The following is a 15,669-nucleotide window of genomic DNA, read 5'->3' on the forward strand; positions in this document are numbered from 1 at the left end:
TATTAGCCTCTATGGGCCCCGCACTGGATTTTGAAGACCCGATGCCGGCCTCTAAGCGCCCGCATCGGCCTCTGAGGGCCCATCTTGCCCTTTAAGGGCCCTCCGCTGGCCTCTGGGGTCCAACGCCAGCCCATGCCGGTCTTTTAGGGCCCCACACTGACCTCTGAGGGCCCTATGCTGGCTTGTAAGGACACATATTAGCATCTATGGGCCCCGCACTGGATTTTGAAGACCCGATGCCGGCCTCTAAGGGCCTGCATCGGCCTCTGAGGGCCCATCTTGGCCTTTGAGGGCCCCCTGCTGGCCTCTGGGGTTCAACGCCAGCCCATGCCAGTCTTTCAGGGCCTCATTCTGACCTCTGAGGGCCCCATGCTGGGCTGTAAGGGCGCACATTAGCCTCTGAGGGCCCCGCACTGGATTCGGAACACCCGATGCTGGCCTCTTAGGGCCCGCATCACCTTTGAGGGCCCATCTTTGGCCTTTGAGGCTGGCCTCTGGGGTCCAACGCCGACCCATGTCGGTCTTTTACGACCCCACGCTAACCTCTGAGGGCCCATGCTGGCCTGTAAGGACCCACATTAGCATCTGAGTGCCCAAGTCGGTCTCTGATGGTCTCAAACTGCCCTTTGCAGGCCCTGTACTGGTCTCTGAGGGCCCTAAACTGGCCTCTAATGGCCCAAACCGGCCTCTAAAGGTTCCACACCGGCCTCTGATGGTCCCATTTCTGTCTCTGGGACCCAAACTGACCCTTATGTGCCTCTGAGGGCCCCGTACTGGCTTCTGAAGGATCGATGCCGGCTTCTGAGGACCCATACCGGTCTTTAAGGGCCTCACACCGACATCTGAGGTGCCCCAAACTGGCCTCTATATGCCCCCAACAGGCCTATGAGGTCTCTATACCGGCCACTGATGGCCCTATTATGTTCTATGGGGCCCAAGACTTACCTTTGGGCGTCACGCACTTGCCTCTGAGGGCCCACATCAGCCTCTGGGGCCCCATCTGGTGCCTTTGAGGCCCTTCGCTGACCCTTGGGTCCAACGCCGGCATCTGGGGGGCCTGACACTATACTCTAAGGGCCACATTGCAGCCTCTATGCGATAGGTATCGCCGAAGCGTTATCCATGGACCTATAAGTGTAGGAACCATGGGTGCAGTGGGTGCAGTTGCACCAACAATAATTATCCAGTGGGTGCAGACAATGTATTGTGCACCCACAATAATCTGGAATAAAAACCCCTTTTCTCATCAACACTACTTTCGATGCAGCACGACAAATTCAGGATATTTTGCCCACTACTATCCATCTTTCGATGCATTTGCTACTATGGTGGTCTTCAAAACTTACATTTGTGCTCAAGTAAAAATAAGAAACGAAACACATGTGATTGAACACATACCGATGACCCACTGTCAAAAGTTTTCGCACGGTATCTTCGAAAATGGCTAAGTTAGCCGGTTTTACTTTTTGCGGTAGTCAATTCACATTTGCGTGAATTATTGACATTACCAATGCTTCAAAATGAACTTACCTTTTCGACATGGTACACCCTCAAAGCTGGCAATGAGCCTCCGCTCGGGTGCCGCTCCCTACCCCCCCCCCCCCCCCCCCCCCCCCCTCCCCGCTTCACCGGCCATGGCTGGATTTCTGCACCCATGCACTACGCCCGTGGGCCCCTTTAAGCTAGCACCGGGCCCCCCGGGTCAGTGCAGGGGCCCCTTATAGCCAAGTTGCCCCCCCCCCAAACGCCAAGTCTGCGACCGCCCCTGCCTGTGGGTTTGGCACCTGTGCCGCCCTTCGTTTGATTTGGAGCGTCGCTTAAAGGTTTTTGCCCTTTGTAAGTTTGTCGGCACGTGGCACGCGCCATGTGACACCGGGTGACCTGTGACATGCATCATCACCTGCCTCAAGGCATTACCCGTCGAACGGTACCACCAGCATCTCGATCCGACCACCCGTTTAGACGCAATTCTAATTGTATTGGCTCGATGACCTTCCAGAGCATGTTTTTTTTGCAGCGTAAGATGGCGCCTTGTTGGCTTCACCTGAATGGAAGTGGTTGCGGGTCCAGTTTATTTATACGTCCGTGGCCGGCTACCACAATATCGGAGCAAACTCTCCCCTTTATCCCCTCCCCTCTGTCTCGGCGCAGTGGTGGCCGGCCCAGTGCACTCCCGACACTACGCGAGATCCTTAGTATAACGACTGCACATATAGCAAATGTTGAGTATCCATGACAAGTTGGATTGGATGATGATGTAAATAATAAGCAAATTGTTACAAATGCATTCAAATATATTCATATCCTCTCTTTTTGAAAATATTTGAATGCATTTGTAACAATTTGCTTATTATTTACATCATCATCCAACATATAGTAAAAAGAATGCGCATAGCATTAGCTGCAGCTTTTATGCCGCGTCCTCTCCGCGCTCCCGACATCTCTCACAACTTCTCGAGCGCCTTGGGGTTGAACATGATGTCTCTGAGCAGGCGCCACACTTGTTTGGCGCCCGCGTCCATGGCGGCCGGCGATATGCCCTTGTAGAGGTTCAGCGCCGGCAGGAAGTAATGCGGGCAGCGCCGGTTCTGCAGACACGAGATGAGCTGCACCAGTAGGCCCAGTACCCGGTCGTAGATGGCCGACTCGTCCCACTCCAGTTCGCGAGGGTGCTTCTCGCACTCGTACAGCAGCAGGATCTGCGGAACAGAGAGGTTGCGCTCAGAATCGGTACATAAATGGCGAGCACCCGGAGGGGGAGTTGGGAAGTTGGAACGCCTGCAGAATATCATAATGTATTGCAGTAGTGCAGCCATTTTTTCCAAATGAATGGCTCCAAGTATGTTTTCCGAATAAGCACTTATTATAGCAAGCGAAACGGGCAAAAGCTGAGCCTTAGAAAATCGAACGTCGACTAATTTTAACATGTAATTTATTCCCGATATAATTTCCATAATTGCGTTTTGGATCTAGATATTTGATCCAAAAGTATATCTAGATTTTCGATCCACTAGAGGTACACGTTTACGCGATAACTGTATGTTTTGATTCAACCCTCGCCCTGGCAGGGCATTTTTCATAACACGGCCTGGCAGGGGGGGGGGGGGTTCGATGCGACCTCGGGCCTACCGGCCCTCGGTACTTTCAATTAAAAATCTCGGTGACACAATTAAATTTTCCCAGCCCCGGGCAGGAATGTAGGCATTATATCTGATTTGACCTAAGGTAAACGTTTTAGCGGAGGACGTTTATCTGTAATACTTTTGGCTCAGACCTGCACGAGATTAATTTAACCGGCATCGTGTTTCATTTTTCGAGACGAGTCAAATGAACTAGAATTTGACAGTAAAAAGAGCATTTTGAGAATTTTACCTAAGGTGAAGGACATCACCTAACAGGGAAAGGTCATATTGCACATTAGTCGATCCGTATTGTCGAGAAGAAAAATAATCATATAAGGTGTTTCATTGCTCTACCATATCTCTCTCAAAAGTTATTGTCCAAAACCTACTGGGGACCTTTCATGACCTGAGATGACCTCAGTAACATAAAAGTGGTCACATCACAAGTGAAATTTTCCGATTAAATGTGTCATGTTTACCTGTATCCCGATGCATGAGCGTGTTTCCGTTCTGAAGAAGATCATTTCAATTCTTTCCCGCGCCGTGCTGGGGAGGGGGGCGTTTTTACGCCCCCCCCCTTAGGTTTTTCGCAAATATCTCAAAAAACGGCGGCTCTGCATAAGTCTTGTGAAAATTTCAGACCAGGGTCGTTCAAGGCCAGGTCACCAGGTCACGTCAAGTGACCTTACCTCAGAAAAAGTTAAAAGGCTCGCTTTTGCTACAAAGGTTAGCTACACCGACTGAACGAGCACTTTTGAAACTTTCAAAGATTGGTAAGACTAACAAAATGTATAAATTTATCTAGGACTTTTGATATCTGTGACCTAAGATCAGGTCAATTTGGGGAACTCTCCATTGCAAGTCAATAGGAGAAAATTGAGATTCGCCTCTTTTGGACGAATGTCGTTCAAAACCCTCCCAATCATCGGTTCATGGTAAACAAAACACAATGAATCGGAAAAATGCACCTGTGACCCCTCTGTGTGCCCCTGAGGTCATCTCAGGTCATAAACGGTCACCAGAAGTTTTTTTTTGGCTATAACTTTTGATAGAGACGATGTAGCGAATCAGTCTCTTTTCATCTTCTTTATTCTGAAAGAGAATCGCTCCGAAACTCATGAGAGAAAAACAAATAAAACTTGTGCGTCAGACGTTTCGTGTTACGTAACACATTCTCAATGACATTACATTACATAGTAGACATAGTACACATGATGCAAGGTCAAGTATATATAAATGACATGAACTACATGTTAACCCGCGTCCCGCTGGGGGGGGGGGAGGCAGAATCTGCCCCCTCCCGTTTTTGGCCAATAACTTCTAAACGCGTTACGGCCGCGACGTCAAACTTCCAGTACCTTGTCATACATCAATTTAAGACGTTTCCTGAAAATTTGAGCGAAATCCGTCAGTTTTTTTTTTGAGAAAATGACGTTTTAGTGACGTTATGTCCGCCATTTTCGCCTCAAAAACGGCAAAATTTCAAACGCCGCTATCATCTTCATTTTTAAAAGAACCAAGACGTAACAAAAAAGGCTATACGTTATTCTACTTTGTCTGTCAAATGGCTATCTTGGGTTTTTTGAAAAAAATTGGATTTAGGACAATTTCTTTTTAGAACCGGCTTTTTTGGGAATATTGTTAAAAAATCCAAAATTTTGAGTGTATCGAAAAAACCAGAATATTTGTCAGAGAAGTGGTCTATGTGCACCCAGGTGTTAGACGCGTTTACATAGGGTTTGTTGCAAGCTTATATCTCCGTCCGTGATGTTGCAAAAGATGCCAATGGTGCTTAACAATTTACAAAATGATCCCCTTTAAATATCTGAAGACCACTACATCGAAATTATCGCCAAATTAACGAGCTAGAGCCTCGTCAAATATGCTATGTAAACCGGGTTAAAGTCCATCTGAACTTGACAGTCACGTGACCCATTTGACCTTCGGATCCAATTCTGGTAGTCAATTCTGGCGCTTTTGTTACCATAGCGAAAAATGTAACCCCGTGTTCACAGTTTTCCTGACGACGAAGATTCTGCGTAATCTGGCCAATGGCGTTCGAGAACCGCGGCCAAGCCCTGCTGATCTTGAACGTGATTGGTCGGACGACGTATAGGATCTTCGTCGTCCGGGAGACTGCGAACACGGGGTAAACCGAGGGGTAAACAATCTGTGCGTGGAATGGGGATTGGGGAGTGGTGAATGTTATGGGCGATGATAGGCCGATTCGTCGATTTTTATTTATACTATTATCCTTATTATGTATTCTGATCATTTTGTTTATGTTCAGGAGTTTTTTTCTGTTGATTTAACATCAAAAACGGTATGTTTTACTGCTAATGCCAAGTGCCATATTGATATTGAAATTGGGTTACAATTCAACATTCACAGGTCAAGGTTTTTCTATGGCCTGTTGTCCATCATATTATTGGTAATGTGAACATAGGTACTCCATACACTGCTTCTTTTGGGTATATATTAATGTTTGACCTGATTTTACTTCATTTCACCTTATATTTTCTTGCAGGAACAATTATCACACCATTATTGTGCAAAAATAAGGGTGGTGTTTTGCGGCACTCTGTCAGCCATTTTTGGCTTACATAGAGACATCAACAAGCCTATACCTCCAACACTACCGGAGGTTGACGCTAGCTCACGGAATGCGCTGGCAGCAGCTGGCAGCGTGCCCGTGAAACACAGCCAGGGGTTTCCTCTGTAATGTCATTGTTGTCTAGGTAGATGGGTCTTTATCAATTGTTAACAGCTACAAAAATTGGAATGAAAAATGTTGAGGTACCTATTATGAGCATCAGCTAAACAGGAAAGAGAATTCGGCTACAGCCCATCTTGCAACGCCTCAATGAAATTTAACGAGAAACTTAAATTGAGGGAGCAGCTACATAACTGAGGTAAAGCCCATAAATCCATGTGTATTTACCTACATAACTGAGGTAAATCTTCAAGGCACCTTGAATTCAAACTATGAAGTGACCCAAGTGAAATATAGCAGAAATTGGGACTTAGTGGAGCTTAGAAATAATCTGCTTAGTGCTGGATGAATGTTTTCACTTAAAATGAACACCACCATATTTGAGTCATGAAAAAAGTGTTGAGTAGGCATAAGCTTCTAGCATGAAAGATGTTTGTGAAAAGTCAGTAGATTTTAAAGTGTTAGTCTCTGCACATTGATTCTCTGATTGTTTGAATGATGAAGTCTCTGCACAGTCTCTGATATTGAGCTCTGCAGTCACAATACTGAAATTCATGGGGATTTTATTTGTAATAAAAGAAGGTAATATTTTGAGTTGATTTTTCCTATTCTGAGAAGATCATAGCATTTTTAACAGCATTCCAAACAGGGCATGTCAAAGGTTGGATGGATCTTGGCATTGCCTTTATTTGTGTTTACCATATGTTGTTTTTTATTCAAAGTTATTGTAAAAGCCAATCAACTTTTACAACATTGAGGATCATACTTTAGCTTTGGAAACAAGACATATGTAGTCATCTATGGTTATGCTGATCTTCTTTTCCAGAGTCTTTGATTATCACTTAATTTCATTCACTTTTGATGTAGTGAAATCCATGATCATTTTAATGACAAGCTAAATTTGAAATGTATTGTTGCTCCCTTTTTTACCATGCATATTTTTGTGTCTTGTGAGGTCTCATATAGGAATAACAAGAGCAGTAACATGCATTGTTTGCTTGTTTTGTCATAACTTTGTACAATATTTCCAGCTTTATAATATGCAGTTACCAGTCACATTGGGCATCACACATATTTTTCCTGCAGGAGGAAAGACACAGAGCTAACTAGTGACTCATGTTTGTGCTCCTATCACTTCACCCCTGGGGGATCAGTGCCTACACCCCTTGAGTATAATGGTCACCAAGGGGTGCTGTCCTGACATGTTCACTTTCTGTTGAGAAGGTTAGAACAAACACCATGTGTGTCATTTAGTTGCATATATAATATCGTAATGTTAAGTCTGCATAAAGTCTGAAGTCTGTAGCCACTCTTAATCCTAGTTTGTCATTACCTTAATCTAGCCTGGGTGGATATTTTGCTGTGCTGAAAGCACGGACTGCGCTACGCCCCGGCACGGCGGCCGGGGCACCTCCCCTGGAAGAAAACGGCACCGGGGAGGGGGGACGGACGGCGAGGAGCCGGGGAAGGAGCGCGGCACCGTCACCCCACAAGCCGCCCGCAGCACCGCCGTTATTCTTGTGCCTCTTGGGCGCCGCCGACGCCCTGCGGATGGGGAGCGCATCCCAGACGGGCAGGGGCCGGGAGGGCCGCCCGCGCCATCCGGCCGGCGAAGCAGCAGCCCGGCCAGGCGCGGCGGGCGGCTGGGTGGCGGCCGGACTGAGACGAGTCCCGAGTCGCTCCATGTCTCTGTCTCTTGCGAAACTAGTACCGCCGCCGCCCAGCCTTGATGGGTCACTACGAGGAAAAGGCGAGCCCGCTCCCAGTACCTGTCGTGGAGCTCCCACCTCACCGATGGCCCCTGGTCTCTCTCTCTCTCTCTCTCTCTCTCTCTCTCTCTCTCTCTCTCTCTCTCTCTCTCTCTCTCTCTCTCTCTCTCTCCGTCTCCGTCTCCGTCTCCGTCTCCGTCTCCGTCTCCGTCTCCGTCTCCGTCTCCGTCTCCGTCTCCGTCTCCGTCTCCGTCTCCGTCTCCGTCTCCGTCTCCGTCTCCGTCTCCGTCTCCGTCTCCGTCTCCGTCTCCGTCTCCGTCTCCGTCTCCGTCTCCGTCTCCGTCTCCGTCTCCGTCTCTCTCTCTCTCTCTCTCTCTCTCTCTCTCTCTCTCTCTCTCTCTCTCTCTCTCTCTCTCTCTCTCTCTCTCTCTCTCTCTCTCTCTCTCCCCCGACGACAAAACCGGCTCACAACGGCGTCCATGTCGGCCGGGGCGAAATTACTTGAATAATTATTTCATAAAGGCATTAACAGTGACACAAGACAAAAGTTCAACCAATTCTACGCATGAATCATCCAGTAGGTACTAACTTCGAGAACAGTTAAAATGAAGATGCACAAGAAAGCGTAATTTCCCAATGACATGATATGGCTGTCACAATGCTTAGCCGCAATCACCTCTTTTGGTAGTTTAAATGGTAAGTAATTTTTGAAATTATCCGATAAAAATCTAAAATTTATACCATATTAAAGACCAATCAATTCTACACATGAATCAGGGTGAATCTTTGAGAAAAACTTGAAAGTTTAGGTGTGATAAGAAAAAACAAATAAAAATGAACCATTCTCCCATAGACTTTACATTGGCTCCAAAATCGCATGGATCCAGAATTTCTGGAAGTGCCCTCGCCACAACTGCACGTGCGCTGCGCTCGAAAATGATCACGTGACCAAATCCAGATGAGATCACCGTATTTATAGTCACCGTGTGTGCACCTACATACCAATTTTTAGAAGAATCGGTTCAAAAATGTAGGAGTTATTAAAAAATTTATGACGTCACGACACACAAAATCTTTGAAAAATGTTTTTTTTTTTGAAGTTCTAGACCGCGTACGGAAACAAAAATAGCACCATTCGATTCCCCGTGAAAAAACTGCACCAGATAGACACCTCTTAGGCCTTAACAACCAACTTCAAAATTTGACCTCACTTGACAATTGACATGACCTTGACCTGACCTCGACCTGAAATTCATCCAGATGTGGTCCATATCACTTATTGAGTGTGCCTATTGAGTTATATGAATAAAATGACCCATAAAACATGTGTCGCACATGCCCTTTCTATATTTCGTTTTTGGTGACCTGACCTGACCTTGACCTTGACCTTTGCATGATATTGTATGCAACGAATATTGTCTTGGTAACCTAAGAATACGTTTTGGGCAATCAGTCTCAGTCCATTCTTCGGCAACTACGGTGCAAGGCCGATACTGTAGAAACTTGCATTTTGTACCCTTGACCTGACCTTGACCTGAACTCAGCCAATGCTATGCGCATTCTTTTTGCTATATGTATGTTGGATGATGATGTAAACAATAAGCAAATTGTTACAAATGCATCCAAATATTTTCAATAAGGAAGGATATGAATATATTTGAATGCATTTGTAACAATTTGCTTATTATTTACATCATCATCCAATCCAATCTGTCATGGATACTCAGCATTTGCTATATGTGCAGTCGTTATACTAAGGATCTCGCGTAGTGTCGGGAGTGCACTGGGCCGGCCACCACTGCGCCGAGACTGAGGGGAGGGGATAAAGGGGAGAGTTTGCTCCGATATTGTGGTAGCCGGCCACGGACGTATAAATAAACTGGACCGGCAACCACTTCCATTCAGATGAAGCCAACAAGGCGCCATCTTACGTTGCCAAAAAAAAACATGCTCTGGAAGGTCATCGAGCCCAGTGGCGCAGCCAGGGGGAGTCAGAGGGTCAGCTGACCCCCCCCCGAAATTTCTGTCAGGGGCCCGCTCGAGAGAGAGAGAGAGAGAGAGAGAGAGAGAGAGAGAGGAGAGAGAGGAGAGAGAGAGAGAGAGAGAGAGGAGAGGAGAGGAGAGGAGAGAGAGAGAGAGAGAGGAGAGAGAGAGAGAGAGAGAGAGAGAGAGAGAGAGAGAGAGAGAGAGAGAGAGGAGAGAAGTCCTAATCTAATCGGACGAGCCCGCTCCGAGAAATGCCTATACTGGGACACCACGGGTGAGGGGTCGGCCCGGACCCCCGGGTGGATAGGGCCCGGTCCCCCGGGAGAACGGGGCCCGGACTCGGAGCCCAGGTGGACGTGGCCCGGGCCCCCGTGGGGATAGGGCCCGGGCCCTCGGGTGAATAGGGCCCGGGCCCCGGGTGGATGGGGCCGGGTCCCCGGGAGAACGGGGCCCGGGCCCCGGGTGGATGGGGTCGGGCCCCGGGTGGACGGGGCCCGGGCCCCCGGTGGATGGGTCCGGCCCCGAGCCCCCGGGAGTACGGAACCCGGGCCCCGAGTGGACGGGGCCCGGATCCCCGGGTGGATGGGGCCCGGGCCCCCGGGAGAACGGGGCTCGGACTCGGAGCCCAGGTGGACGTGGCCCGGGCCCCGTGGGGATAGGGCCCGGGCCCTCGGGTGAATGGGGCCCGGGCCCCCGGGTGGATGGGGCCGGGTCCCCGGGAGAACGGGGCCCGGGCCCCGGGTGGATGGGGTCCGGCCCCGGGTGGACGGGGTCCGGGCCCCTGGTGGACGGAGCCCGGACCCCCGGGTGGATTGGACCCGGGCCCCCGAGAGCACGGGGCCCGGGGCCCTGGGAGAACGGGACCCGGACCCTCGGGTGGACGGGGCCAGGGCCCCGGGTGGATGGGGTCGGGGCCCGGGTGGACGGGGCCCGGACCCCCGGGTGGATTGGACCCGGGCCCCCGAGAGCACGGGGCCCGGGGCCCTGGGAGAACGGGACCCGGGCCCCTGGTGGACGGGCCACGGAGCCCCGGGTGGACGGAGCCCGGGTCCTCGGATGGACGGGGCCCGGGCCCTCGGGTGGACGGGGCCCGGAGCCCCGGGTGGACGGGGCCCGGAGCCCCGGGTGGACGGAGCCCGGGCCCTCGTGTGGACGGGGACCAACCCCCTGTGGATGGGCCCGGGCCCCCCGGGTGGATGGGGCCCGCTAGGGTGACCCGCTTGCTCCGCAACGCGAATAAGGGATATTTTCGATCGGTGGGCGTTTGGTTGGTCTTGTGTCCGTGGGTCATGTATATGTTGCAGGCACTTTAGAAAATCAGTCATTTTGTAAAATGCCTAGGCATTTTAGGGGCATTCCACGTCAAGTGGGACAAAAAATGATCATTTTGAACCTCACCTCCTCCGATTTTTGCGAAACTTTGTGAAACTACTCATCTATATGTGAAAAGAAGGGAGACATATTTTTGTCAAGATATGACGTCACGTTTCCGAGATTCACGTCATCAAACATTGACTTAGGCAAGGCACATTATCATCTTTAAAGCGTCATAACCATTGAAGTTTTAGACATATCACCACGAGACAAAGTGTGAAATGGGGGGAATAGGTCAGGCTTTAATTTGAGGATAACAATACTGACGTAATTAACTAATTAGTGAACTTAATTAAAATTCAAAAAATAAATTTTGATTTTCTGAAAAATGGGTACCCTTCGATTTTGCTGATTTTTACATATTTTATTCTCCTATACATAAGCTACATCATATAAAAAATCCAGAATGGGCCGACGTCTACGTAACTGTGTTTTGGACTTCGTAATGTCTGGCACTCGCGTGTTTCGTTTTAGCAACCAAGGAGAGGCGCTACCCGGAGATGCTTCTTTCTACCCCAAACCAAAGCAAACCTAACTTGACCTGACGTGACCTGACCTAATCTAACACGCGTAAATATGTACAGCCCTCACGGCAGTTGCCGACTGGCCAAATGCTACCTAGATACGAACATTAGCCCTCCTGATAGTTGCCGGCTGGCCAGATGCTACCTACAGGGTGATTCATAGCCATGTGACCGAAAATAAATGAAAACTACAGGAAATCCATTCGTGTTACATGCCATTGCCAAGTACCATATTAAACAGCCAAATCTGAAGTTTTGATCCATGTATAGCATCAGTCACAAATACTTTTCCTTCGACTCTCACACTTCTTTTAGACAAGATATTCAAAATGGCCACCTCGGCGACGGATGCACTCCAGCGCCAGAGCCTAAAGTTGGCGATGGCGCGGACGCACAACATTTCTAAGGAAACAGAACCAAAGCAGCTTCCAATGGCATCCTTCAGCCCCAGAATATCCTGGGGACTCTCATCATAGACCTCGGACTTTGTATAGCCCCAGAGGAAGAATTCCACGACGTTGAGCTCCGGCGAGTGTGGCGCCCACCTGACCTCAGCGCCCTTTGAAATCAACTTTCCGGGGTTGTTCGCTTACCAATTTTTTTGTGCCGTGTTTATCACTGAACCGTGCTCTCTACTTTGAATTGATTAACGATTCTATGAATTGTTATCTTCTTTAGAGTTTCCCTTGGGTGCAAGCCCTTAGACGTGCAGAAACATCTTTGTGTTTGCTTGACGGACTGCGTTAACCTACCTACAAATTACACATTTTTACTTTTTGCTGCGCTGTGTACATCTTGAGCGATACACACAGACCAGACTAAGATAGAACAAAACTTCATAAAATTTTCTACTAGCACGTGAAATTTCACGCGGAAATATGCAATCTTCTTCTCAAGAGAGATCAACCAAATAGGTCACATGGCTATGAATCACCCTGTATACTTAAAAAACAAATGCGTGTTTAACACTTCAGGCTGACCCGCTGCGAGCCAGCGACCTTTTGATTTCGAGGTGGGTACACTCGGCACACTTACTAATAATCCACGAAGATAGCTGGTCATCGTAAGCCAGTTTTTTAATGATGAAATTGGCCATTCTCCGGGCAGCGCCTCTCTTTGGTTGCAAAAAGAAAATACGCCTGACTCTCCCAGCGCTAGGGGAGAAAAGCCCGGTTTAGCCAAAAAAGGGAATTAAAAAAAAAAACGGAATTTGAATTGTATGTGGGGCGGTGGGGAACTTAATCGTGTGCCAATTTCATGGCCCTAGATCAATATACCTATTCAAGGTCAAATGAGGTTAAACGTGATCAAATTTGCTATATAGTGACTATTTTGCGTTTATACGCCCATAGCTCTAAGATATACTGGCCGATTTTCCTATTTCTTCCTTTATACGACATTTGTAGTGTTATGAGAATCTCCAGTTAATCTTACATAAATTACATAAATTATACATAAATTTGGCAGTTGGTGGCTTGCTAAGAGTAAGATGTCGCCGGCAGAGGCGGGGATCGGCCGACGCGGGAAACGTCATAGTCACATATTGTGTTTGCACCCTAATAATTTAATTTTACTAGTTGATTTTCGTGTTTATTTGAACATTAGATTGCCTGTACATTTTTAAGCCTTCACACAAAATTTGACACGAATCGATCATAATCAGCGGTAAGAAACGCGGTGCAAAGATGGAACCGTCCCGCGCCGGCTCAGTCTACCATTCAGGCGGCAACGGCCGGCGCCGGCCGCCGAGCCGCTCCGGCAGGAATGTTTGACTTTACACCGCTATTACTAGAAAAGTTGTGGACCGATTTACCTATTTCTTGCACGTGAGGATTTGCAATTCAATTCTGGACAGATACTGAAAGTTTGACGTTAATATAATAATTATGGCGTGAGTTATTGGCGATAAACAGGTGGAGTTAGCGAAATCGGCCCCTTCCACCGCCCGTGCTACGTTGCACTACTTGTTGCTATATCATCCAAAGTTATCGTTGGCCCACTCTAATTTTCTCAGCACGTGTGCCTTACGTGTATTGGAAGACAATATCTAAATTTGAGCAAAATCGAAGGGTACCCATTTTTCACAAATTACATTTTAAGAAATTAATTCAATATAAAATAAATTCAAAATCACCAAAAAATGTAAAAATTGTCAAATTTTACTAGCATAACTCCTTATGTACACGTTTCAGTTTGTTTGACATGGATAGCTTCAAAAATGTTGAAGCTATAGATCTTTGAAGATTGCAATACACGTCCAATTCTGCTCAAAAAGCAGAAGTTTAGCGACTTGTATCTCTGTAGCCCGAGGGCATATGACAAAATCCTTTCACCCTCAGAGGTTTCACCCAATAGCCAATAAGTATACCAAGTTTGAACAAAATCGCAGAGGTGGCCGATTTTGGCTGTCCCGGTTGACATGGAATGCCCCTTTACAAAAAGACGGCTGTTTGAAAAATGACTGAACGCAACCAGGCTTTTTTCAAAATGGCTAGCCATTTTACAAAATGACTAGGCATTTTGCAAAATGACTAGGCATTTTGCAAAATGACTAGGCATTTTGCAAAATGTCTGACCAGCATGGAACGTAGATCCCACTACAGATACTAGGTATGGCCAACAGTTTTTGGACGTTTTCCTACATATACCCTATAGGTACGTGTTCAGCCTGTAGCTGATCGATTTGAAGCTCTGTGATGACGACAATGCTGAGTAGCGACCAGGTTGAGTTGCAGACTCGGCTGTAGCATAAAGCATTGTTTAGTTAACGCTGTAAAAATTCCCAAGTACATCAACGCCGTTCATGTTCTGCCTGAAACTAGACCTAACAAAACCAGCCGGAGACCGGCCCCAGTTAATAGGCAGACCCGGTTGATGTGCAATTACATGTAAACGAATGAGTGTAGTCTTTGTTTGATTGTGTCTTTGTTTGACAGCTTTGAGGGTCTCGCGAGATTAAGCGGTAGGTTTTGCACTTTTACATTTCCGGTTATATCTCAGAAACTAATCGATCTACGATGAAGCCATTTTACACGATCATGGCCGGTTTGTTACCCAACCAGTCGATCGCATATTCAACATTTAAAAGCTTAAGACGACGAAGATATAGCCTGAAGTACACTAAATTTTTTAGGTGCAAAACCTACCGCTAAAACCCGCGAGACCTGTACCTACCTACTTGCATGGTCCCAGTTAAAAATATCAAGCTCCACATCGGGAGAATCATCAGGTCGCTTGGCGTAGGACGAGAGCGTTGGTTTCAGAAGACACTAACGCCTATGTAAGTGTGTGGGATCCAATCCTCGCGACCTCTAATGGTTTTACACTCAGATACAGGCCGGCATAGGGCCAGTCGTTTGTTGACGCTCCAGATCGATCATTTTAAATCCAGCAGCGTCGCTGACGTGGGGGTTGGAAATGTCGCGGGCCTGCACTTCTCAAAATAGAGAGAGGTAGGTATGGACTTCCCACTGCTGGACTCCTCTGGTCATAATGCTGGACTCCTCGGCCCACCTACACGCTACCAAAACGTATATAATTAGGTACTCGTATCTACAACACGCTGCTCAGTCATTTTGTAAAATGGATAGGTATTTTGTAAAATGCCTAGGCATTTTGCAAAATGACTGGAGAGTCAGTCATTTTGTAAAATGCCTAGGCTTTTTGCAAAAAGCCTGGAAAATCAGGCATTTTGCAAAATGCCTAGGCATTTTACAAAATGACTGATTTTCTAAAGTGCCTGCAACATATACATTTCGGTCGGTTGTCTTTTGACGGCTAAGCATTTTGGTTTGGGAAAAACATCCATCGCAACGAGGTGCTCGTGTCTGATAACCAGGCGTCTACTATAGAACTTGCCAAGTGTATTTTATAGCATAGGCTGACGTAGGTCATTAAAAAATGAGAGCCATAGATGAATTGCCATGTAGAGGTTTGAAAAATTTATATTTTTAAGAATACTGTTGCTCTTCTTGCAGAAGTGATGATTGGATCTTGGACAAAATTGAATGCTCTTTCCAACAATGCCATTTTTAATTGTCAAACGTATCAGGTTATGCAGCAAAACCCGTGTATTTAAGTAAGTCATGAACAAATACCATTTTCTCCAGCGATTTGTTCCACATTGTTTTTGATCAATTATCTTTTCACAAATTTTCCTTGAGAGGCGGTACATTTCTCTTGCCAACAGGCGTTGTTTGAACCCGCTCCGTCTGACAGTCACCCGAAAATAGCATTAAGTC

At 47.3% G+C, this 15,669-nt stretch overlaps 1 protein-coding gene across 1 annotated transcript in view; it reads right to left on the reverse strand.

Moving 5' to 3' along the window:
- Nucleotides 1-2,294: 2,294 nt before the first annotated feature.
- The window catches only part of LOC122369511 (protein mab-21-like 2), a 39,435-nt gene continuing 26,060 nt past the window's right edge, over nt 2,295-15,669 (reverse strand). The window contains exon 2 of the mRNA XM_043344305.1: nt 2,295-2,699. Coding sequence (XP_043200240.1) covers nt 2,445-2,699 — 255 coding nt within the window. The 3' untranslated portion in view covers nt 2,295-2,444. The remainder of the gene's footprint in view (nt 2,700-15,669) is intronic.

Source organism: Amphibalanus amphitrite, unplaced genomic scaffold (genome assembly GCF_019059575.1).
Source record: "Amphibalanus amphitrite isolate SeventyFive unplaced genomic scaffold, NRLGWU_Aamphi_draft 001043F_arrow, whole genome shotgun sequence".
NCBI classification, from domain to species: Eukaryota; Metazoa; Arthropoda; class Thecostraca; order Balanomorpha; family Balanidae; genus Amphibalanus; species Amphibalanus amphitrite.